Source organism: Choloepus didactylus (assembly GCF_015220235.1).
Source record: "Choloepus didactylus isolate mChoDid1 chromosome 11 unlocalized genomic scaffold, mChoDid1.pri SUPER_11_unloc1, whole genome shotgun sequence".
NCBI classification, from domain to species: Eukaryota; Metazoa; Chordata; class Mammalia; order Pilosa; family Megalonychidae; genus Choloepus; species Choloepus didactylus.
Genome location: NW_023637577.1, coordinates 5,422,381 through 5,448,892, shown reverse-complemented (window position 1 = coordinate 5,448,892; position 26,512 = coordinate 5,422,381). Strand labels below are relative to the sequence as shown.

Here is a 26,512-nt window from a genome sequence, read left to right as displayed (position 1 = left end):
AGCAGGATGTACAGGCAGACCCCAAAAATGATTGGTAACATGAATTATGTTTTTCATTTTTCTACATCTTGTTACCAAAGGAGATTGGTAACATTAATTGTTTCCCGTCTTTCTACATCTGCTGCTTTCTTCCTTCTGTAGGTAAACCAGCACTCTCTCCTTACTCAACTACCACACATTTCACCCAAAAGTCCTCCTCACACTTGTTTTCTATCATATTCCCATTCAAGCTCCAGAAGATATTAAATAGCATTCTTAATACTGAGTTTATGAATATCCTGTAAGGACAACTGATTTCCCCAACTTGAAGCTGATAACCATTCCTGTATTATGATAGTGGTGTTAGAGAATATACAGTGTGTGTGTGTGTGTGTGTGTGTGTGTGTTTTATAAAAGCTAGGTCTACAGGGCAAATTGAATTTTTTTAAAAAGTAGCAGTCTACCACTCTGGATAGAAAAACAGTTTTCCAAGAAAGCAGTGGCCTCAGTTTAGGCAGCTACCTATCCACCCCACCTTAAAATGTCCATTACATTCATTGTGGTGTGCACAATAATGCCCTGTCCTGCCCACCCAGACATGTCTAATCACTAGATCCGGTGGTTATTTTACATGGCAAAGGGGATTTTCATGGGAAGATTGACCTGGATTACCCCAGTGGGCCCAATGTTCTAATAGCAAAGCCTTCATGTAAGTGAAAGAGGGAGGCAGGAGAATTGGAGCAAGAGAATGATGATAACAAAAGCAGAAGTCATTTATTTTTTTCAATCATTGACTTTGAAGATGAGAAGGGGGCCACAAGCCAAGGAATTCAGGCAACCTCTAGAAGCTGCAAAAGTCAAGGAAACATATTCTCCTCTAGATCCTCCAGAAGGAATGCAGCCCAGTAAAAACCTGATTTTTGCCCATTGGGGCCCATTTCAGACTTATGACCTTTAGAAAAGCAAGGTACTAAATTTGAATTGTTTTAAGCCACTAAGTTTGTGGGAATTCATCACAGAAACAATAGGAAACTAATAAACTCATTAAATATGATTTACCAGACTAGATGCTTAAGCACTACATAAATTAGAAGCAAAGAAATTCAGAAACTTTATTAATTCAAACAAGCAAAGTGACATATATAGAAGAACTATATCATAACTAAAATGCTTTCTGTCCTCAAAGTACAAAAAAAGTAAAATCTACTTCTTCAAAGAATATATTTCATGTTTACAATCTAGGACCAGGAGTATGTTGAATTAAATATTACAGTTCATTCTCAAGGTATTTTAATGAGTATTTTTTATAACACCTGAAATTTCTAATCTAAACATAATTATGTACCAGATAACAATTTGGGTTTATAAATATATTGTAATGTATATTACTTTACCATATATAGAGAACCAGTGCAAACTCATACTTAATGCAATTATAGATTATATCTGAATGATATAATTAGCATTAAGGGTATTTATTTTATTTTATGGTTTCTTACCAATTTTTCATTTGTTTTCTACAGATGTGCAAGTTCCCAGAGACAGAAATCCTATTTGTGAATACACTGTTCCAAAAAGAAATGATACCCAATAGGACTTGTTGATTATATAGTCCTCATCCTGTTGCCATATGAATCCTCTATATTTTTACAAAGAAAGCAGCTGATCAATAACTGGAAGTTCAGAACCTCACTTCTTCCACTGTGGAAACAAACAATTAATCAAGATTACTACGTATCCAAATACATAGTGTGAATTAGTATCAGACTACTGCATTGCCAATATCAGACTACTGCATTGTTCATTTGTTTGTATAAGTTTTTTATTCACTTTTAAGATCAACAGAGACCTGGAATCAGATATTTAACTCTTTGTTGATCTAGCATAATGAAGAATAAATGATAGCAATAAAGTTTTGAAATTGTGTTTTTTATTAAACACAGGAGAAACTAGTTTCCCTAGAACTCATTTCCAAACATATTCTGTCACTATCATATTCTATCAAAACCTCTTATTCATATAAGATTAAACAGTCTTTCAAAGGGCTAAATATTGGCATGACTATAGGCTTTTCAGCATATTTTAGCTAGAATTTGTAAATAATTTTGGTATGAGTATGACATTTTAGAAATGAAATGTTACATTCTGGGTTCTTATTTCAGTAAAACCATATACAAAACTGTGTAAATATATTCATCTTTTAAAATAAAATATGAAGTTTTTGGGAAGATGGTGGAGTAGGAAGCTCCAGGATTCAATCCTTCCACCAGAACAACTGTTAAACAGGCAGGAGCTGTCTGAAACTCCAGAGTCCAGCAGAACACTGTACAGAATCCAGGGAAGAGCTGGAGAAAGAGGCTGCTAAATTACAGAAAAGACTAGTAAATTGCTTTCGCATGCAGAGGTAACCAGTGCCCATTTTCCACTCTCATTGCAGGCCACCTTTGGGTCTAGCTATGGCAAGCTTTGGGCAAACTTCCAATAGGGGAACTGACACTCAAGAACATTTCTGTCTTATTGCCAACTGGTTACAAAATCAAGACACAAATGTCTCAGGGAATAAACCCCAGAGTTAGCATTTTTAAACACAAAAATGTACGTTAACAAAACAGTAAATTGCAACCAAAGAAACAGGAGATGATGGCCAATCCAAAGGAAAAGAATAAAAATCCAGAAAACACAATGAAGAATACCAGATGTGGACACACCAAAGATTAAAAAAAAAAAATCTAAAAATGCTTAAGGACATTAGGAAAACAATGAATAAGCAATATGAGAATCTTGGTAGAGACAGAAATTTTTAAAAAGAATGAAACAGAACTACTGGAGATGACGACCACAATAATGGAAATGAAAAATGTCCAGGAGGGTTTCAACAGCAGTTTGAATCTGGCAGAAGAAAGAATCAGCAAACTCAAAGACTAGGCAATTGAAAGGAGTCAGGCTGGGCAGCAGAAAGAAAAAAAAAAATTATAAAACAGTAAACAGCCTAGGAGACCACTGGGACACGTTATAGGAGTCTCAGATGAAGAAGGTGAAAAAAAGGCAGAAACAATATTCAAAGAAATAATGGCAGAGACTTCCTAAACGTAGAGAAATATTTGAATATGCACATCCAGAAGCCCAGAGAAAACTAAACAGAATAAACATGAAGAAAAACACACCTGTCACACATTGATGACACTGTCAAATGCAAAGGACAATGAGAGTCCTGAGAGCTGCAAGAGAAAAGCCACATGTTATGGGCAAGGCAGTCCCAGTTAGACTGAGTGCCAATTTCTCATTAGAAGCCATGGAGCAAAGAAGGCAGTGGATCAAAATACTTAAAGTGCTGAAAGAAAACAACTGCCAGCCAAGAATTTTATATCCAGCATGACTTTCTTTCAAAAATAAGGGAGAGATGAAGACATTCCCAGATAAACAGAAGGTAAAGGAGTTCATCACCACTAAACCTGCCATACAAGCAATGCTAAAGGGAGTTGTTCAGACCAAAATGAAAGGACACTAGACAGTGTATCAAAGTAGCATAAAGAAATAAAGATCCCTGGTAAAGGTAACCATTTGGGTAATTATAAATGTCAGTACTATTGTATTTTTTGGAAGGTAATGTCACTTATTCCTATAGGTGCTAAAGTGCAACTGCATGAAAAATAATGATAAAGCTATGGTTTTGTACACACACTGTACAAAGGTATAACTGGTAACAAGCACAAAAAAAGGTGGGGGAATGAAGAGGTTTAAGAAAAGTGTATGCGTATGATATTTAAGTCAAGTTAGTATCAAACCAAATACGATACATGTATATATATATATATAAATACATATATATATATATATATATATATACACATATATATATTTGTATAATGTTACATTTTAACCCCATGATAACCACAAGGACAATATATGAATAATATATCTAGATAGAAAAGAAAGGCACTCAATATTGTACCACATACAAAAAAATCAAGTAAATATAAAAGTAAGCATTAACAGAATAATTGAGGGATAAAAAAGGTATGACTTAAAAAGAACAAAGAGAAAAATGGCAAACGAAAGTCCTGCATCATCAGTAGTGATTTAAATATAAGTGGAATAAACTTTCCAATCAAAAGGCAGAGAAAGGCAGAATGGATAAAAAAGCATGACCCAACTACATACTATCCACAAGAGACACCGTAAATTCAAAGACAGACACAAGTCGGTTGAAAATGAAAGGATGGAAAAAATATATCAGGCAAATAGTAACCAAAAGAGAGCTGGGGTGGCTAGATTATTATCAGATAAAATACATTTTAAATAAAAAACAGTTGGGAGGAACGAAGATGGACATTATATACTGAAAAAGGGGTCAATTCAGCAAGAAGATGTAAAAATTTTAAATATATATGCACCAAAAGCAGAGCCTCAAAACATGATGCAAATGCTGACAGATTTAAATGAAGAAATTGATGGTTTAGTACTAGTAGGAGTCTTTAATACACTATTTTCAGTAATTTATAGAACATTTAGACAGAATATCAATAAGGAAATACAAGACTTGAATGATTAAACTACCAAGTCTTCACAGACATATACAACACTTCATCCAACAGCAGAAGACATATTTTCCTTGAGTGCACATGGATTATTCTTCAGGATAGACCATATCTGAAGTCACAATACAAATCTCACTAAATTCAAAAGCATTGAAATCATACAATGTATCCTCTCTGATTACAATGGAATGAAATTAGAAATAAATAACAGAAGGAGAAATGGGAAATTCACAAATATATAAAAACTAAGCAATCTAAGCAATGCACTCTTAAACAACCAATGGGCTTAAGAGGAAATCACAAGGAAAATAAGGAAATATCTTGAGGTGAATAAAAATGAAAATACAACATAGCAAAACTTATGGGACGCAGCAAAGACATAGGAGAGAGAGAAATTTATAACTGTAAATACAGTAATGAAAAAAGAAATCAGAGATCTAACCTCAAAACTGGAAGAACTAGAAAAGAAGTGTAAACTAAACCCAGAGCAAGCAGAAGGAAGGAAATAACAAATAGAGTAGATGTAAATCAGATAGAGAAAAAAAAACCAAAAACAATAAAAAGAATCAACAATTGGGAGATCAATAAAATTCAAAAACCTTTAGCTAGGCTAAAGAAAAAAAAAAGAAAGGACACAAATAACAAAATCAGAAATGAAAACAGAAACATTATTACTGACCCCACTGAAATAAAAAAGACTATAAAGGGATACTATACACTACTGTATGCCAATACATTAGATAACCTACATGAAATGGACAAATTCCTAGAAACACACAAACTACCTGCACTGACTCCAAGAGAAACAGAAGATCTCAGCAAACCAATTACTAGTAAAGAGACTGAATCAGTAATCAAACACCTCCCAATAAAGAAAAGCCCAGGCTTCACCAGGGAGTTTTAGCAAACAGTACAAGAAGAATTAACACCAATTCTGCTCAAACTCTTCCAAGAAATTGAAGAAGAGTGACAACTCCATAATTCATGCTATGGGCCAGCACCATGTTCAAATCAAAACCAGACAAATATACCATGAGAAAAGAAACTCACAGACCAATATCTCTTTTTTAAAAAAATAAAGATGTAAAAATACTCAACAAAATACAAGCAAACTATGCCTAAGAGTCACCCCCAGAGAATCTGTTTTGTTGTTCAGATGTGGCCTCTCTCTCTTTAAGCCAACTCTGCAAGTAAACTCACTGCCCTCCCCTCTATGTGGGACATGACTCCCAGGCATGTAAACCTCCCTGGCAATGTGGGATGTGACTCCCAGGGATGAAACTTGCTCTGGTGTCATGGAATTGAGAAAGCCTTCTTAGACCAAAACAGGGAAGAGTAATGAGACAAAATAAATTTTCAGTGGCTGAGAGATTTCAAATAGAGTTAAGAGGTCATTCTGGAGGTTATTCTTAGGCATTATATAATCTCTTTTTAGCTTTTAGTGTATTAGAATAGCTAGAAAGAAACACCTGAAACTGCGGACCTGTAATCCAGTAGCCTTGATCCTTGAAGTTGATTGTATAACTATATAGCTTTTATTGTGTGACTGTGTAATTGTGAAAGCCTTGCAATTGACACTCCCTTTATCCAGTGTATGGACAGTTGAGTAAGAAAATAAAGACCAAAAAATAAATAATGGGGTGATAAGGGATTTGGGTTTTTTTGGGGGAGGGGTTCTTTTTTGTTCTTATTTTTATTTTTTTGACTAATGCAGATGCTCAAAAATTTACTCTGGTGATAAATGCACAGCTATATGATGATACCATGAACCAGGGATTGTACATTTTGGATGATTATCAGGTATGTGAATATGTCTCAATAAAATTGCATTAAAAAATGTAAGCAAACTGAATCCAATAGCACATTAAAAGAATTACACACCATGATCAAGTGGGATTTATCCATGTTATGCAAGGGTGGTTCAACATAAGAAAATTAAAATAATGCAACACACCATGACAATGAATAATAAAAATGATCTCAATTGGTGCAAAAAAGGCTTCTGACAAAATCCAGCATACCCACAGTTAAATATTACTTAACAGCAAAAGACTGAAAGCTTTCTCTGTAAGATCAGGAACAAGACAAGGGTGGCCACTGTCATCACTGTCATTCAACATTGTACTGGAAGTTCTTGCCAGAGCAATTAGTTAAGTAAAAGAAATAAAAGGCATCCAAATTGGAAAGGAAGTAAAACTCATTTGCAGATGGCATGATCCTATATACAGAAAATTCTGAAAAGTCCACAACAAAGCTCCTAGAGCTAATAAATGAATTCTGCAAAGTGGCAGGTTACAAGATAATACCCCCAAGTCAGAAATGTTTCTCTATAAAGGCAATGAAAAATTGGAAGAAGAAATTAATAAAAAAAAAATCATGTATAACAGCAAATAAAAGAATAAAATACCCAGGAATAAATCTAACCAAGGATGTAAAGAACTTGTACACAGAAAACTACAAAACATTGCTAAAAGAAATCAAAGAAGATATAAATAAATCAAAGGATATTCCATGTTGATGGATTGGAAGACTAAATATTACTAAGACTTCAATTCTACCTAAAGCAATTTACAAATTCAACCAAATCCCAATCAAAATTGCAACAACCTTCTTTGCAGAAGTAGAAAATCCAATCATCACATTATATGGAAGGGTAAGCAGCTCTGAATAGCCAAAGCCATCTTAAAAAGGAAGAATTAAGTTGGGGGACTCACACTTTCCAATCATAAAACTTACCACAAAATCACAGTAATCAAAACAGCATGGTACTGGCACAAGGACCAACATATCGACTAATGGAACAGAATTGAGGTAAACTCAGATATCCATTTGCAAAAAACAAAGGAGGACCCCTACCTCACACATTATACAAAAATAACTCAAAATGGATCAGAGACCTAAATATATGAGCCAAAACTATCAAGCTTCTAGAAGAAAATGTAGGGAAGCATCTTAATGACCTTGTGTTAGGCAATGGTTTCTTAGACCTTACACCCAAAGCACAAGCAACAAAAGAAAAAAAAAAAATAGATAAATGGGACTTCATCAAAATTAAAAACTATTGTGCTTCAAAGGAATTCATCATGAAAGTAAAACAACCACCTATACAATAGGGGAAAATTGGAAACTGCATTTCCAATAAAGGTTTAATACACCGAATATACAAACAAATCCTTCAACTTAACAACCAAAAGACAAACAACACAATTAAAAAATGGGCAAAAGACTTGAATGGAAAATATCTCCAAAGAAGATACACAAATGGCCTAAAAGATGCTCAACATCATAAGCCATCAGGGAAATGCAAATCAAAACCACAATGAGATACCATTTCACACTCATCAGAATAGCTACTATTAGAAACAGGAAATTACAAGTTTTGGGGAGAATGAAGAGAAACAGCAACACTGGCTTGTTGCTGGTGGCAATGTAAAACAATGCAGCTACTGTGGAATACAGTTTAAGTTTAGAATTACTATATGATATGGCAATTACACTACTGGGCAAGTATCCAAAAGAACTGAAAGCTGAGCCTTGAACAGATATTTGCACACCCATGTCCACAGAAGCATTGTTCACAACTGCCAAAAGATGGAAGCAACCCAAGAATCCATTAACCAGAGAATGGATAAAGAAAATGTGGTATATACAAACAATGGAATACTACTCAGATGTGAAAAGGAATGAAGTTCTGATACATGCAACAACATGGATGAACCTTGAAGATATATTGAGTGCCAAAAGCTAGACACAAAAGGACAAATACTGTATGATCTCACTGATATGAAATAATTAGAATAAGCAAACTCATAGAGTCAGAATCCAGAAATTAGGTACCAAGGAATGGGGTGGGAATAGGGAATAGAAAGTTAAGGCTTAAAAGGTACAGAGTTCCTATATGAAATGATGGAAATTTTTTGGTGCCGGATGGTGGTATTAGCACAACATTGTAAGCATAATTAACAGCACTGAAACATATCTGAATATGGTTAAGAGGGGGAAATGATATTTTTTACATACAGTAATAGACTAAAATTTTTTAAAAAAATCCATGGAACTGCACTACACAAGCAGTGAACCCTAAGTGAAGCCATGGACTATAGTTAATAGTACAGTTATAAAAATGCTTTCATCAATTGTAACCAACATACCACACCAGTGCTAGGTTTAATAATCGTTATATGGGAATCCTGTATTTTTATGCATGATTGTTCTATAAACTTTGAACTCCTCTAATAAAAAAAGCCCACAAAAATAAAAACAGAATAAACAATACAACTCTCTGTACCTGTATATTGTGAATACAATAGGCTTAAATTATTTTCTAATTCTCTTATATTTTCTTGTTCCCTTTGCTTTTTAAAAATTTTTTACAACATGAAATTTTTGCAGATATAAATTACTTCAATTACTTTATAATTAGATATGGGATTGAAGAGAAATACTATGAGAAATTTGACAATCTAAGGTGGGGTAGCAGTAGCAGCAATAGTAGTAGTGGTAAGTGCCATACACTAAATAACTGTGCCAGTCTCCATACATAATTTCTAATCTTCTTAACATCCCTGAAAGGTATAAATTATAGTACCCATGCCACAAAGGGAGAATCTAGGACTCAGGGACATGAAGTAGTTTGCACTCCATCATAAGGGTGATGTATCTAGATTCACACCCAGGAGTATCTGATGCTCAAATCCATTTTCTTTCCACCAGATCATTTTATCTGCTAAATTTAAGGTACCATTAGACACTAATTGACCTTAATATAGCATTAACAGGCATGTAAAACAAGAATCATATAGTTCACTGATTTTACTCAAATATTAGAAATATTCGTTAGAGAAATATTGTCCTTACAATGAGAGGCAGTGCAGCACAGAAGCAAAGAGTGCAGACCAAGGAGCCAGACTACCCCAGCTCTAATCTTGATTCTACCACTTTTCAGCTGTGTGAACTTTCACATTACATGCCATCTCTGTGCTTTAATTTCTTTTTTTTTATCATCATTTTATTGAGATATATTCACATACCACGCAGTCATACAAAACAAATCGTACTTTCGATTGTTTACAGTACCATTACATAGTTGTACATTCATCACCTAAATCAATCCCTGACACCTTCATTAGCACACACACAAAAATAACAAGAATAATAATTAGAGAGAAAAAGAGCAATTGAAGTAAAAAAGAACACTGGGTACCTTTGTCTGTTTGTTTCCTTCCCCTATTTTTCTACTCATCCATCCATAAACTAGACAAAGTGGAGTGTGGTCCTTATGGCTTTCCCAATCCCATTGTCACCCCTCATAAGCTACATTTTTATACAACTGTCTTCGAGATTCATGGGTTCTGGGTTGTAGTTTGATAGTTTCAGGTATCCACCACCAGCTACCCCAATTCCTTAGAACCTAAAAAGGGTTATCTAAAGTGTGCGTAAGAGTGCCCACCAGAGTGACCTCTCGGCTCCTTTTGGAATCTCTCTGCCACTGAAGCTTATTTCATTTCCTTTCACATCCCCCTTTTGGTCAAGAAGATGTTCTCCGTCCCACGATGCCAGGTCTACATTCCTCCCCGGGAGTCATATTCTATGTTGCCAGGGAGATTCACTCCCCTGGGTGTCTGATCCCACGTAGGGGGAGGGCAGTGATTTCACCTTTCAAGTTGGCTTAGCCAGAGAGAGAGGGCCACATCTGAGCAACAAAGAGGCATTCAGGAGGAGACTCTTAGGCACAAATATAAGGAGGCCTAGCCTCTCCTTTCCAACAACCGTCTTCCCAAGGGTAAAAGTTATGGTAGAGGGCTCAACCCATCAAACCACCAGTCCCCTATGTCTGTGGTCATGTTAGCAACCATGGAGGTGGGGTAGGCGAATACCCCTGCATTCTCCACAGGCTCCTCAAGTGGGCATTACATCTTTTTTTTTTCCTTGTTTTTATTTCTTTTTCTTTTTCTTTTTTTAACTTTCCCTTCTTTTTTAAATCAACTGTATGAAAAAAAAAGTTAAAAAGAAAACAAACATACAATAAAAGAACATTTCAAAGAGACCATAACAAGGGAGTAAGAAAAAGACAACTAATCTAAGATAACTGCTTAACTTCCAACATGTTCCTACTTTACCCCAAGAAAGTTACATAATATAGCAACATTTCTGTGAACTTGTTCCTACTATATCCATCAGAAATTAACAGACCATAGTCATTTCTGGGCATCCCCAGAACGTTAAATAGCTTATCTGTTCTTCTTGGATTATTGTTCCCCCCTTCCTTAATTGCTCTCTACTGCTAGTTCCCCTACATTCTACATTATAAACCATTTGTTTTACATTTTTCAAAGTTCACATTAGTGGTAGCATATAATATTTCTCTTTTTGTGCCTGGCTTATTTCACTCAGCATTATGTCTTCAAGGTTCATCCATGTTGTCATATGTTTTCCAAGATTGTTCCTTCTTACTGCCGCGTAGTATTCCATCGTGTGTATATACCACATTTTATTTATCCACTCATCTGTTGAAGGACATTTGGGTTGTTTCCATCTTTTGGCAATTGTGAATAATGCTGCTATGAACATTGGCGTGCAGATATCTGTTCGTGTCACTGCTTTCCGAACTTCCGGGTATATACCGAGAAGAGCAATTGCTGGATCGAATGGTAGCTCTATATCTAGTTTTCTAAGGAACTGCCAGACTGACTTCCAGAGTGGCTGAACCATTATACAGTCCCACCAACAATCAATAAGAGTTCCAATTTCTCCACATCCCCTCCAGCATTTGTAGTTTCCTGTTTGTTTAATGGCAGCCATTCTAACCGGTGTTAGATGGTATCTCATTGTGGTCTTAATTTGCATCTCTCTAATAGCTAGTGAAGCTGAACATTTTTTCATGTGTTTCTTGGCCATTTGTATTTCCTCTTCAGAGAACTGTCTTTTCATATCTTTTGCCCATTTTATAATTGGGCTGTCTGTACTACTGTCATTGAGTTGTAGGATTTCTTTGTATATGCAAGATATCAGTCTTTTGTCAGATACATGGTTTCCAAAAATTTTTTCCCATTGAGTTGGCTGCCTCTTTACCTTTTTGAGAAATTCCTTTGAGGTGCAGAAACTTCTGAGCTTGAGGAGTTCCCATTTACCTATTTTCTCTTTTGTTGCTTGTGCTTTGGGTGTAAAGTCTAGGAAGTGGCCGCCTAATACAAGGTCTTGAAGATGTTTTCCTACATTATCTTCTAGGAGTTTTATGGTACTTTCTTTTATATTGAGATCTTTGGTCCATTTTGAGTTAATTTTTGTGTAGGGGGTGAGGTAGGGGTCCTCTTTCATTCTTTTGGATATGGATATCCAACTCTCCCAGCCCCATTTCTTGAAAAGACCATTATGGCTCAGTTCAGTGACTTTGGGGGCCTTATCAAAGATCAGTCGGCCATACATCTGAGGGTCTATCTCTGAATTCTCAATTCGATTCCATTGATCTATATGTCTATCTTTGTGCCAGTACCATGCTGTTTTGGCAACTGTGGCTTTATAATAAGCTTCAAAGTCAGGGAGTGTAAGTCCTCCCACTTCGTTTTTCTTTTTTAGAGTGTCTTTTGCAATTGGAGGCATCTTCCCTTTCCAAATAAATTTGATAACTAGCTTTTCCAGGTCTGCAAAGTAGGTTGTTGGAATTTTGATTGGGATTGCATTGAATCTGTAGATGAGTTTGGGTAGAATTGACATCTTAATGACATTTAGCCTTCCTATCCATGAACAAGGAATATTTTTCCATCTTTTAAGGTCCCCTTCTATTTCTTTTAGCAGAGTTATGTAGTTTTCTTTGTATAGGTCTTTTACATCTGTGGTTAAGTTTATTCCTAGGTACTTGATTTTTTTGGTTGCTATTGAAAATGGTATCTTTTTCTTGAGTGTCTCTTCAGTTTGTTCATTTCTAGCATATAGGAACATTACTGACTTATGTGCATTAATCTTGTATCCCGCTACTTTGCTAAATTTGTTTATTAGCTCTAGTAGCTGTATCGTCGATTTCTCAGGGTTTTCTAGATATAAGATCATATCATCTGCAAACAATGACAGTTTTACTTCTTCTTTTCCAATTTGGATGCCTTTTATTTCTTTGTCTTGCTGGATTGCCCTGGCTAGCACTTCCAGCACAATGTTGAATAACAGTGGTGACAGCGGGCATCCTTGTCTTGTTCCTGATCTTAGAGGGAAGGCTTTCAGTCTCTCACCATTGAGTACTATGCTGGCTGTGGGTTTTTCGTATATGCTCTTTATCATGTTGAGGAAGTTTCCTTCAATTCCTACCTTTTGAAGTGTTTTTATCAAAAACAGATGTTGGATTTTGTCAAATGCTTTTTCAGCATCTATTGAGATGATCAATTGATTTTTCCCTTTCGAGTTTTTAATGTGTTGTAATACATTGATTGTTTTTCTTATGTTGAACCATCCTTGCATGCCTGGAATGAACCCCACTTGGTCATGGTGTATGATTTTTTTAATGTGTCTTTGGATTCGATTTGCAAGTATTTTGTTGAGGATTTTTGCATCTATATTCATTAGGGAGATTGGCCAGTAGTTTTCCTTTTTTGTAGCATCTTTGCCTGGTTTTGGTATTAGATTGATGTTAGCTTCATAAAATGAGTTAGGTAGTGTTCCATTTTCTTCAATGTTTTGAAAGAGTTTGAGTAAGATTGGTGTCAGTTCTTTCTGGAAAGTTTGGTAGAATTCCCCTGTGAAGCCATCTGGCCCTGGGCATTTATTTGTGGGAAGATTTTTGATGACTGATTGGATCTCTTTGCTTGTGATGGGTTGGTTGAGGTCTTCTATTTCTTCTCTGGTCAGTCTAGGTTGTTCATATGTTTCCAGGAAATTGTCCATTTCTTCTACATTATCCAGTTTGTTGCCATACAGTTGTTCATAATATCCTCTTTTTTTTTTTTTTTTTTTTTTTTTTTTTTTAAATCATCATTTTATTGAGATATATTCACATACCACGCAGTAATACAAAACAAATTGTACTTTCGATTGTTTACAGTACCATTACATAGTTGTACATTCATCACCTAAATCAATCCCTGACACCTTCATTAGCACACACACAAAAATAACAAGAATAATAATTAGAGTGAAAAAGAGCAATTGAAGTAAAAAAGAACACTGGGTACCTTTGTCTGTCTGTTTCCCTCCCCTACTTTTCTTTTTTTTTTTTTTTTTTTTTTTTTTTTTTTTTTTTTTTTTGCTGTTAATGGAGATTTTATTGAGTTTCAAGAATCACTTGTTAAACCATTTTTTTCTCTACATATTTACAATCTATACAAATTTCTACTTCTTGAGTTTCTCTAAGACTTTTTTTTTTTTTTTTAAATCATCATTTTATTGAGATATATTCACATACCACGCAGTCATACAAAACAAATTGTACTTTCGATTGTTTACAGTACCATTACATAGTTGTACATTCATCACCTAAATCAATCCCTGACACCTTCACATAATATCCTCTTATAATTTTTTTAATTTCTTCAGGATCTGCAGTTATGTCACCTTTTTCATTCATTATTTTGTTTATATGGGTCTTCTCTCTTTTTTATTTTGTCAGTCTAGCTAGGGGCTTGTCAATCTTGTTGATCTTCTAAAAGAACCAACTTTTGGTGATATTTATCCTCTCTATTGTTTTTTTGTTCTCTATGTCATTTATTTCTGCTTTAATCCTTGTTATTTCTTTTGTTCTACTTGGTTTAGGATTGGTTTGATGTTCATTTTCTAGCTTCTTCAGTTGATCCATTAGTTCTTTGATTTTGGCTCTTTCTTCCTTTTTAATATATGCGTTTAGTGCTATAAATTTCCCCCTTAGCACTGCTTTTGCTGCATCCCATAGGTTTTGGTATGTTGTGTTCTCATTTTCATTCATCTCTATATATTTAGCAATTTCTCTTGCTATTTCTTCTTTAACCCACTGATTGTTTAGGAGTGTGTTGTTTAACCTCCAGGTATTTGTGAATTTTCTAAGTCTCTGATGGTTATTGACTTCTAATTGTATTGTAGTCAGAGAATGTGCTTTGAATAATTTCAATCTTTTTAAATTTCTTGAGGCTTGTTTTATGTCCCAGCATATGATCTATTCTGGAGAAAGTTCCATAAGCACTAGAAAAGTATGTGTATCCTGGTGATTTGGGATGTAATGTCCTGTATATGTCTGTTAAATCTAATTCATTTATCAGATTGTTTAGGTTTTCAATTTCCTTATTGGTCTTCTGTCTGGTTGATCTATCTATAGGAGAGAGTGATGTGTTGAAGTCTCCCACAATTATTGTGGAAACATCAATTGCTTCCTTTAGTTTTGCCAGTGTTTCTCTCATGTATTTTGTGGCACCTTGATTGGGTGCATAGACGTTTATGATTGTTATTTCTTCTTGCTGAATTGCCCCTTTTATTAGTATGTAGTGGCCTTCTTTGTCTCTCAAAACATCCCTGCATTTGAAGTCTATTTTATCTGAGATTAATATTGCTGCACCTGCTTTCTTTTGGCTGTAGCTTGCATGAAATATTTTTTTCCATCCTTTCACTTTCAGTTTCTTTGTGTCCCTGTGTCTAAGATGAGTCTCTTGTATGCAACATATTGATGGTTCATTTTTTTTGATCCATTCTGTGAATCTATATCTTTTAATTGGGGAGTTTAATCCATTTACATTCAACGTTATAACCGTGAAGGCATTTCTTGAATCGGCCATCTTATCCTTTGGTTTATGTTTGCCATATTTTTCCCTCTCTCTATTAATATCCTTTATTGTACTCATACCGAATCTCTTTAGTACTGAACCTTTCTCCAAGTCTCTCTGTCCTGTCTTTGTTTCTCTGTCTGTAGGGCTCCCTTTAGTATCTCCAGTAGGGCAGGTCTCTTGTTAGCAAATTCTCTCAGCATTTGTTTGTCTGTGAAAAATTTAAGCTCTCCCTCAAATTTGATGGAGAGCTTTGCTGGATAAAGTATTCTTGGCTGGAAATTTTTCTCACTCAGAATTTTAAATATATCGTGCCACTGCCTTCTCGCCTCCATGGTGGCTGCTGAGTAGTCACTACTTAGTCTTATGCTGTTTCCATTGTATGTGGTGAATTGCTTTTCTCTTGCTGCTTTCAGAACTTGCTCCTTCTCTTCTGTGTTTGACAGTGTCATCAGTATATGTCTCGGAGTGGGTTTATTTGGATTTATTCTATTTGGAGTTCGCTGAGCATTTATGATTTGTGTATTTATGTTGTTTAGAAGATTTGGGAAGTTTTCCCCAACAATTTCTTTGAATACTCTTCCTAGACCTTTACCCTTTTCTTCCCCTTCTGGGACACCAATGAGTCTTATATTTGGATGTTTCATATTATCTATCATATCCCTGAGGTCCATTTCAATATTTTCAATTTTTTCCCCATTCTTTCTTTTATGCTTTCATTTTCCATTCTGTCATCTTCCAGGTCACTGATTCATTGTTCAACTTCCTCTAGTCTTGTACTATGAGTGTCCAGAATCTTTTTAATTTGGTCAACAGTTTCTTTAATTTCCATAAGATCATCCATTTTTTTATTTAGTCTTGCAATGTCTTCTTTATGCTCTTCTAGGGTCTTCTTGATTTCCTTTATATCCCGTACTATGGTCTCATTGTTCATCTTTAGTTCTTTGAGTAGCTGCTCTAGGTGCTGTGTCTCTTCTGGTCTTTTGATTTGGGTGCTTGGGCTTGGGTTATCCATATCGTCTGGTTTTTTCATATGCTTTATAATTTTCTGTTGTTTTTGGCCTCGTGGCATTTGCTGAACTTGATAGGGTTCTTTTAGTGTTTGTAGACCTATTGAAGTCCTTATCTCTAATTTATCAGATCTACAGCTTCGTGGAGTACACTTTCTCTAACTAACCAGCAGGTGGTGTCCACGAGCCACCTGTCCTCCACAAGCCAGTTCTCCCCTGCTTAGCCTTTTTGGTGAGTGAGTGAGTGAGTCTTGTGGGGCCCAATTCGTGTACCAAGCTTGCATGTGTAGTTGGTGTTGCGTGCCCTGTATGTGGGGCGTGTTTCTGGGCATTCGGGGAGGGGGGGTGGCCCTAACAATCAAATCTCCCTGGTGATCCTAGAGTTTTAAAGCTGCTGCAATAGTCTAATCCTTCAGTTCAGTCCTGCCACAGTTTGTCTCTGCCACTGACCCACAAGTCCTTGGTATTGGCGTATGGCTCCTGAGACTTGCAAGTGGGCCCCTCTTCCAGGCTGTGCACCCCGGGTCCTCTGTTGACGGATGACTGTGCTATGTCACAGGTGAGTGCCATCCCCCCAGGGCAGTTCTGGGCTGCTGGGCTGTGTAGGGAGGCTCCCAGTCTGCTGAAATGATGGCTGAATGGGGCTTTGTTAATTCACACTGTTCCACCTTCCCAACTCTGGGACAATCAGCTGAGGTTGCAGGGAAGGCTAATGTCCACACCCAGTTTTGTGGTGTGTGCCTGTTATTTGAAGCACTTCCGTCACACTGGGTTGTCTGGGGCAGCTCTGGGCTACGGGGCTGGCGATGGGCAGGAGTGTTTCCTGTCCACCAGGATGGTGGCTGTGAGCAGATACCCCCCTTTTCTTGGGAAGTTGTGGTGTTTAGTGAATTTTCTCAGCCACTGGATTATTGCCTTTTGTCTCAGAGCTCTCTTAGTTCTGCTCTTGACTTGACGTGCCCAAATTGAAAGTCTGTGAAGCTTTCTGTATTGGGCTTCTTAGAGTAATTGTTTTAGGAAAAGAAAAAAGGATTAAAAAAAAAAAAAAAAAAAAGGGCCCTCCTCAGAGATGTAATGGATTATTGAAATGCTAATAGACAAAGCAACCAGGGCCATTAAGGAAAGGTCCACAGGGCAGAGAGATCAGCTTTTCTTCGGGATTTGCATATGCGCCTCAAGGCCTGAGCTCCGCCCTTCCCCTTTCTGTGTTCACCAGAACTCCAAAAATCCTCTGCTTTTATTTTGGAGTTTTTCGTGTTGTTTTTTTTTTTTCTATGCCTGTCTCCTCTCTGCTGGGCTGGCTGCTCTCAGATTCTCTGGTGTCTGGTCTCAGTCTATCTATGGTTGGAGTTTGGATCAGTATAATGAGTTTCCGATAAGGGCTGCCACTGCAGTTCTCCCTTCTCCTTCCCGGAGCTGACAGCCCCTCCTCCCCCGGGACTGAGACTTGCAGGGTGGGGCGCGGGTCCCCTGGCCGCAAAAACTTACAGATTTTGCTGATCTCAGCAGTTCGACATTTTCATGAGTGTTGTATGAAGTATGCCCAAAGACAGGTTGCTCTGTGGTGTCCAGTCCACGCAGTTCCTGGCTTTCTACCTACTTTCCTGGAGAAGTAACTAAAATATACAGCTCACCAGTCTGCCATCTTGCCCCACCTCTCCCGTGTGCTTTAATTTCCTCTTCTCTAAAATGAAGATAGAAATCCTTACCTCATTAGGATTAATAATTATATTTGTTAAGTGCTTGAAAGATTACCTGGGTATATTAAGCACCGTTTACAAATGGGGAACAATTAGGCCTAAGAACAACTGTGCAATCTTATAATGAACCAGTAAATTTTAATTTTATTCCAAATTCTGAAGAAAGACATACATAAGAAATGCAGGACAAGATAGTCATCCTATACCTGCTCTATTCCTGAGAGGTGATTGACAAGGTTAGAGATTGCTGTTTATTCACAGCCTTGACCAATTGAAACCTTTTCTTTCAATAACGTGATACTCAATGACTGAGCCAGCAGAAGTGCTCATAATTTCTGCTAATTTAGGACTGCTATTCTCAGTGATAGTAACCAGGAATCAAATTAACACCAGTGCACGTAGCAGGTGTTGCATATTCTGAGTACAATTAACCACTACATGCTGGAGTGAGACAACTTACTGGTTGTGTTAATTGGGTAAATCACTTTTTTTATTTTGCTATACCTCTGTTTTGCCTCAGCAGTTTAGGTTATTTCTGAGGATATCAGAGTATTAAGAAGAAGGTAAATTGAGTTTTTTAAAAAGTGAAGTTAAGTGCCCAGTAGACAGATACTTGAAAATACAGGTTATTATATTATTTAAATATTTTTCATATGGTAATCAACCTCAAGCTACATCACTGATAATAATGTGGGATCTTCAAGCATTGCCACAAATAACAAATTCAGATCAACAGCCTAGTATTTAAAAGCTCCCCCCACCACTCAAGGATGCCTGAATTCTTGAGTTGGCAATGTTTGGAATAACAAGGTAGTCTTTGGACAAAAGTGAAAAATTAAACATAGTTTTGTCCTAGAGATTCAGGCAGGTGATTCCTGGCAGCTTTGCCCTTTATTTCTCACAGATATTAGGCTATGCCATGCAGGATCTAACCATACATTAGTATCAGAATATAGCGCAAGATGCTCCCAGATTAATGAAAATACGGACAAAACTATTAGTTACCTAGAAACAGCAGGAGCCATTATCCATTTTCCTCCAGTTTCTTCACTGGATTTGAATTGTTCATACATTTCCTTCTCCAATTTTCCCTTTCTCTATTAGCCCTAATAGTGTTTGGTATTCTGTCCCACTCCAAAATGCATGGTTTAAACAAAACATCAAATTGTTGCTACACTAATATGAACTTATAATTAACATTAGTTCCTCTCAAATTCACATTACTTACAGGTTTATTGGTTTTGTTTGCTTATCTTTCTACTTTGGATTTTTCCTTTTCATCTAGATAAAGCACAGACTCAGAATTTGAAGCGACCCTAGAAATCTCCTTAACAACATCTCTGGTACTACTACCCATCTAGTCTTCAATATTTCCATCTTAATACAGATCCAGTGTCTATCCACCCATCTAACATACATTTATTAAGTGTTCTCTATACTCTGGATACTGTGTATGCAAGGCAGAATGCAAGCCTACTGAAATGGACTTACATTCTAGCAGAAGAATTTATAACACTATACAAAAAATTGCATTTTGGATACATGATGTGAAGAAGTAATTCAAAGCTTCTATGAAAGTCAATTCTGGAGTAACCTGACTTTGCAGTGGTGAAGAAAAAAAGATGGTTTTATACAACAAAATAACATTAAATATTTTAACCACCACCCAAAGCAGTAATTAATATTCAGTGTCGTGGGTATGTGCCTAATAATTCATAAAAATAAAACATTCCTCACTGTACTGCAAGCTCCTCCTGTTAAGGTCTTCCGCTGTTTTTATTTAAAGAAAGCTTTCCTTAAATTATTAACGTGTTATTTCTTAATAAAATGTTATAAAAGTGTTTTTCTAAGTAATCAGTGTAAAATGCAAAAAGTCTTTTATCAAAATAACTTCTTGCACTCAACATATGTTAAGTTTATCATGTCCTTAGTTGTTTAAAAATAGTCTTCTCACTTTTAAAAAAGCTAAGTCTTTTCTTTAACTTTCACTAAATGAAAAATATATATATATTGTTTCAAACCTAATCACTTTTAACATTTTACTTTCTCAAGGTGAAACCCTAAAGAATATATTTTTATTCCCAGCAGTTAAAAAGAATTTATTCTTTCACCTTAAAAAAATAAATAAATAAGCTACTAAAAAATGATTAAATTCATGCAGTATGTTATAAATTGCAGAAAAATGTTTAGACAATTTTATAAACATTAAAAACTTCTAAACTTCTTTTGGTTCCTAATGTGCATAACATCAAACAAAAACATAATACTAATAATTATAATTTCAGTTATTTTTAAAAGGTTATCTGTCACAAAACAGCCCAATGGAACCCTGGAGCCCACTGTCCTGCTTCCCAAAGGACCAATGATGCTGTCACAACTGCACAAAGAAGATACCTCCCAAAGCTAACTCCAGTGCACATGAACCAGCCTAAGAAGATGTGGCAGCCATTTCCAGAACCCCCATGATATCCCTATGTGTAACTTTTATGTCACTACACCAAATTGTAATCATAAAAAATGGGGGAGATGTGGAGACACGGAAGGTCCCCTGGCTCAACAGATTATACATAGGGCCGATATATTTAGAGCAACATATTTTCAATTAGGTTTTTTATAATCATATTTAAGCAAAGAAAAACTTTCATACTTACCACTTCTATCATCTTTGTGTGCTCCAACAACAGAAGTCGTATTGCCACTATTCATTTGTTCTCTTGGAGCACTTTCAGGAATATCAAGACCAGCTTCTTTTTCTATAATTGCTGGCTTTCTTGTTCCTTCCTGTAATTGAAAAGGAAAAAAAAAAAAAACAACTTCAGAAAGCATTACATTCATTTGCTCACTCATTCATTCAGTTAGTACATCAGCAATATGGCAACAAACATTTATTGTGTCTATCAAAATTGTAGGTACTATCCTGGAAGTATCTGTAATAATAAATAAGAGAGTTTCTGTCCCATGTTCTAGATGGGGTAGAGATAATAAAAACAAATAAGGGTAGAAAAGTTGTCATTGACTAGTTATACAACTGAAATGGATAAAGAGCAGTAAGGGTACTTAAGAGAGAATGGTCTATCCTATCTGGGGAGCTCCAAAAATGCTGCAAAGATAGGGCTACATCTTGAAAGACAGAAAGGTACAGAGGAAGGTGTGAAGGGCATTCTAAATGGGATGGCAGGAGCAAAAGGATGTGGCATAAAACAACCTGATAAAAGAGTGTACAAAAGTAGTGTGGTTAAAATGGAACACATTATTGGGAATGGGATGGAGGGACAAAACTGGAGAATTAGGGCCAGATCACAGAGGTGTCATGGTAGAATGTGAACTTTCCCCCTTAGGTAATGGGAATCCACTGTAAGCTGTTAAGCAGAGGAGTTATACCATCACAAAACATATTTTAGGAAGGTCACACTGGCAACAATGTAAAGATGAGGATAAGGGGAGCAAGACCAGAAAAACTATTTCAAAATTACAGTAAGAAAGTAAATTAGGGTAATGAGAGTAGGGAGAGAAGTGAAAGGACACATGAAAAGCTGGTAAGAAGGTAGAAAATCCTCAACTTGGTGACTGAGTGGATGTCTTGACTGGGAGGGCTAGAGTCCAGAATTTGTCCCACTTACTTGTTTCCAGTAGTGCTTTTTACTAAAATGGGGAAAATGGATGACAGAGTAGATTAGAAAGAGTCAGGAAGGGTCAGTGACAAAGTCTTCAATTTGGGACATAGCAAACTGGAGATATCCAGGGGACCAAGAAGAAAGATTTGGATACATTTGGAGTAGGAGTAGATGACCTTACTCAGAAAAAGCATATGGGAAAAAAAGATAAATATTTGCAAAATACGCCAAGCTGGTATCATTAAATAATGCAGACATATACCGAACTCTGAAATCTTGAAAATGTAAACAACAGAAAGAAATAAAACCACAGAATTCAAGTTTCCAATCATATATTTTAACATCCAGTTCAAAGATAAAAAATAAACATCCTTTAATACATGCAAATATTCATTTCTGACATATTATGGTAAGACACAGTTTTACATTTAATGAAAGGATTTAATTCCAAAACAATTCAAAATATTAGAAAAAGCTTCATCTTAAAATATTAATCTTAAAGAGAAGTTTTAAACTATATAAGAGAAATGCTTACATGATTATACAATTATTAGGCATTTCAAGTACCATTATGACATAAAAAAAGACATAAAATCCCATTTTAAAACTCACAAGGTTTATTTCCGTATGAATAGCATACAATAATTTTCTACCATATAACACACAGGATGGTAGTTAAAGACTGGAGAAAGGACATAGCATTAAAAAAATTAATAAATCTCTGATTAGCCAAATGGAAGATTTTAAAGTCTTCAAATATGCCTATGATTATCAAGGAGGAGCTAAAAAAAATGAAGTCACTACGATTCCTGAGTTTTAGATAAGATATATGTGCAAAGTTTAACAACTATGAATACTAAAGTTAACATTTCCTGAAAATAATGAAATGTACTGGCTGCTGGAGTTACTTTAAAAAGTAAAAAAATCATCTTCAGAGACAATTGTGTATGCTCTACTGGCAGCCTTTACTTCCTTATGATTATATGCTTCAATAATTTTAGAAAAAAAATCATAAATTGTGATTTCACCCATTTGACATGTGTATGCATGTGTCCATTACATGCAGACAGTATTTAGGTAAAGATAAATCAGAATCTCTCTAGGAAAAAAAAAAAGTCTACTTTTTTTCTTTAATTTAAGAGTGTTTCAGCTTAAAATTTATTTTCTCATTTAATGGATGCAGATTTAGAGCCTCATTTATACAATCAGAAATTTAAATCTTATTTACAACAGTAATAAGTGAAAAGACTAAATGTCTATTTACTTATTTCTCTCTTTATTCTTAAGAGATCTACAACAGCTACTGAGTATGTACCAAAGAGTAGGACAATTAAGTTAGATATCACAAGAAACAAAACGGCCAATTATCATAATTCACCTTAAATCTGATAAAGCTTAAAACAGACTTCACTATGAATAGATGACCATATGAACACAGTTTGCTAAATTAAATATAAGAAATTACTAAACATAAAAGGAGTAAAGATTAAATTTTCTTTCAGTTCTTCAAAGAAAATCAGCAATAAGTCATTCAGAAGAGTCTGAGTATTTTCTTTCATTACCTGGCTTTCTTTTCTTAATCTGCATTTAAAAAATTTCTATCATGTTCTATAATAGAGTTCCTGCTCTCATTTAACCCCACTATTTCTTTTTGTGTTTTTATAATAATCTCTTCCATCTTGACTCTCTTCAACCTCTCTATTCATCTTACCCTTTGTGAATGAATTCTTCTCCCTCATCCCCCTTCTCATTTACATACTTCTCCAGTTGTTCTTTTCGGTGGCCTTCTAATTCTTTCCTTCCATAATGTCACACCAAAGAACTGTACAGTACCAGCAACTCTTCACAAATCTCAACCCTGTTCATCTATCCTGCTAGCTCTTACACTTGTTTTCTATTATGATCTTGGGGAGTTCTATTCCTTCTAGAATCCTTGTCATCTCTAAGTTGATACATAATTAAGAGAATGGGGGGTACAGAATGTGACAAAAGCATGGAAAAAGTTGAAAACAAAACAAAACACAACTTTACCTTTGTAGCACCAGGGACTGCTGAAGACTCGAGGGGAGGTTTTAGAAGAGGGTCAGGTGATGGAAAGGCAGCATGAGGGAGGCCCTGGACTCTGACTGGCAACTTTTGGAGAGTTTCAACCACATCTTCTTCATGTGCACTATAAGAACTACTGTCCTCCAACAAGGTTCTATTTTGTGGTCTCACAATGCTACGATATTCTTCTACTGCAGTAAAGACAAAGTAAAGAGTATACGAAAATATCTGTAATTTCAAATCAGTGAATAAAGCAAGACTGGGCAGTCTTTAAATAGCTTACTGTTTTTCCTGAATTGCTGAGGAGCAGTCATTAGCTTTGTTAAGCTTGGTTTGGGGAGAGTCTAGGAAAAAAAAAATAGTTTTAAGAATAATAAGTAAAAAATTTGATAAAATATACATAATTATAATATTAACTATTACTTTATGATCTAATACAAAGAACACAGCTTTGGAGACATTGTCATTCAGATGTGGATTCAAATCCCAGTTCTGCTACTTACTAACTCACCTATATCCTCCCATGGGTAAGGATTATGAGAAACTGTATAGTTTATCCACAAAATGCTACTCCCTTTACCCATAACTGATATGATACAAAAAACTATGCTATCCATTAGATCATTTTCTTAACCAAAATAATCTAGAACAAAAACTTATCCCTGGGTAGTTTAGAGTATTATTGAAAAATACTAGCATTTAGAAATTTAAATTATTTGTTATAGTTTGAAATGTGTTTAGTGTCATGTTTGCATGATGTGCTGGTTTGGATGTATTATGTCCCCCAAAACACCATGTTCTTTAATGCAATCTTGTGGGGGCATATATATTAGCGTTGATCGTTTCGAATCTTTGGATTAGGTTGTTTCCATGGAGATGCGACCCACCCACCTGTGGGTAATACCTTTGATTAGGTTATTTCCATGGAGGTGTGGCCCTACCCATTCAACATGGGTCTTCATTAGTTTACCTGAGACCTATAAGAGCTCAGACAGAAGGAGCTCAGTGTTGCAGCCAAGAGGGACATTTCAGAGCCAGCCACAGAAAGCAGACTTTTACTAGCCTAGAGTTTGCCTGGACAAAATGAAGAGAACACTCCCAGATGCCTACAGAGGAACATCCTGGGAGAAAGCCATTTTGAATCCAGAAACCTGGAGCAAGCAGATGCCAGCCACGTGCCTTCCGAGCTAATAGAGGTTTTCCAGACGTCATCGACAAGCCTTCAGCGAAGGTACCTGTGCCAGTTTGTATATATTACATCCTCCAGAAAAAGCCATATTCTTTGATGTAATCTTGTGGGGGAAGAGGTATTAGTGTTGATTAGGTTGGAACTTTCTGGAGATGTGACCCGCCCAACTGTGAGTGACACCTTTGCTCAGGGTGTGACCTCTGACAGAATGTTTCCATGGAGGTGTGGCCCCACCCATTCAGCATGGACCTTGATTAATTCACTGGAGTCTTATAAAGGGGCTCACAAACAGAAGAACCTCAGAGCTGCAACTCAGAGAGACATTTTGAAGACAGTCATGAGAGCAGCTGTGAGTGATATTTTGAAGAACAGCTGCAGCTAACAGAGGACAAAATGCCCCAAGCACAACATTTTGGAGATACCATTTTGAAACACAACCTGGGAGCAAGCGGATGCCAGCCACGTGCTTTCCAAGCTAACAGAGGTTTTCTGGATGCAAACAGCCATCCTTCAGTGAAGGTACCCAACTGACGATGCCTTACCTTGGACACTTTATGGCCTTAAGACTGTAACTGTGTAACCAAATAAGCCCCCTTTATAAAAGCCAATCTATTTCTGGTATTTTGCAAAATGGCACCATTAGCAAACCAGAAGAGTATCCTATTATTAATGTCTTTGTTTGGACACTTTTATCACCTTAGGACTGTAGATTTGTAACCTAATAAGCCCCCTTTATAAAAGCCAATCCATTTCTGGTATTTTACAAATGGCAGGATTAGCAAACCAGAACACATAATTTATATAGTCATCCAATTTATCTCATGTGGGGGGAAAATGTGGTAGTTTAGTTCTTGGTAGTACCTTACCAAGGGTTAGAATAGGTTAGAATTGCAGAAAGTACAGGTTGCTTCTTTTGTCAAAAAGCTAAAGACAAATGATTGTATAAATTCATCCCCTTACAAGAAAGAGAAGAAAAAATCCTTGTGGGGCAATGAAAGATGAATGAAAGTGAGCACACATACACAGACACACATACACAGCTATTAAGTATGCTTCAATGTACTACAATGGATACAGAAAAATGACTGAGAAAACAAGAGGAACTGTTTACTGTGAAGGAAAATTTAGGCTTAGAGTAAATAAAAAAGAAAAGAAAAACCAGGGTTGGGAGGCATGTGACATGACCAGTCAATCAAATACAAGCTTAGCCAAGATAGAAAAAGAAAAAACAGAATTACAAAAACGTATGTGGAAAAATGTGTGTGTGTGTCTGTATGTATCTCACAGACAACTACAGACTTTTGTTCATAGTAAGCCCCTAAAAACAATCATTTGTATTACTCTATGATTGTTTATAAATACTATGTAATAGTTTTAATTTTATCATTATAAAATAAGTCATTCAATTAGTTGAACACAGTCTTCTACCACTACATGAAAGCTCTAAATTATTACTAGAGAAAAAGAAAAATGGAAAAGGAAATGTTCCTAACACATAAACTCACTACTTAAGAGAAAGAACAGGTAATCAGAACTTCTAAGGAATAATGTTTGGCTTGAATACATATATTTAATAGAACATGGGTTGGGGCTAAAAAGGTTGATAAATTTTTGTCTACACTCTAATCTAAGCTCATTATTGGAGGGTACCAGAAAATATACTATGAACTTCTTTCTTATTCATAACATACTTCCTCAACATAACTCAAATGAACTTATACACC

At 35.9% G+C, this 26,512-nt stretch overlaps 1 protein-coding gene across 7 annotated transcripts in view; it reads right to left on the bottom strand.

Annotated features, from left to right (window-relative positions):
* Positions 1-1,152: 1,152 nt before the first annotated feature.
* The window catches only part of LOC119524366 (ankyrin repeat domain-containing protein 7-like), a 58,020-nt gene continuing 32,660 nt past the window's right edge, over positions 1,153-26,512 (bottom strand). For 3 of the 7 annotated variants that reach the window (XM_037822964.1, XM_037822965.1, XM_037822968.1), the window contains 3 exons: positions 23,883-23,943; positions 23,585-23,790; positions 20,523-20,720 (listed from right to left, as the gene is read on the bottom strand). In XM_037822964.1, the coding sequence (XP_037678892.1) occupies positions 20,538-20,720; positions 23,585-23,790; positions 23,883-23,943 (450 nt within the window). In that variant the 3' untranslated portion in view covers positions 20,523-20,537. Of the gene's footprint in view, positions 1,681-20,522; positions 20,721-23,584; positions 23,791-23,882; positions 23,944-26,512 lie in introns of those variants that run through there. The other 4 variants (XM_037822969.1, XM_037822970.1, XM_037822967.1 and 1 more) reach the window with 3 other exon arrangements.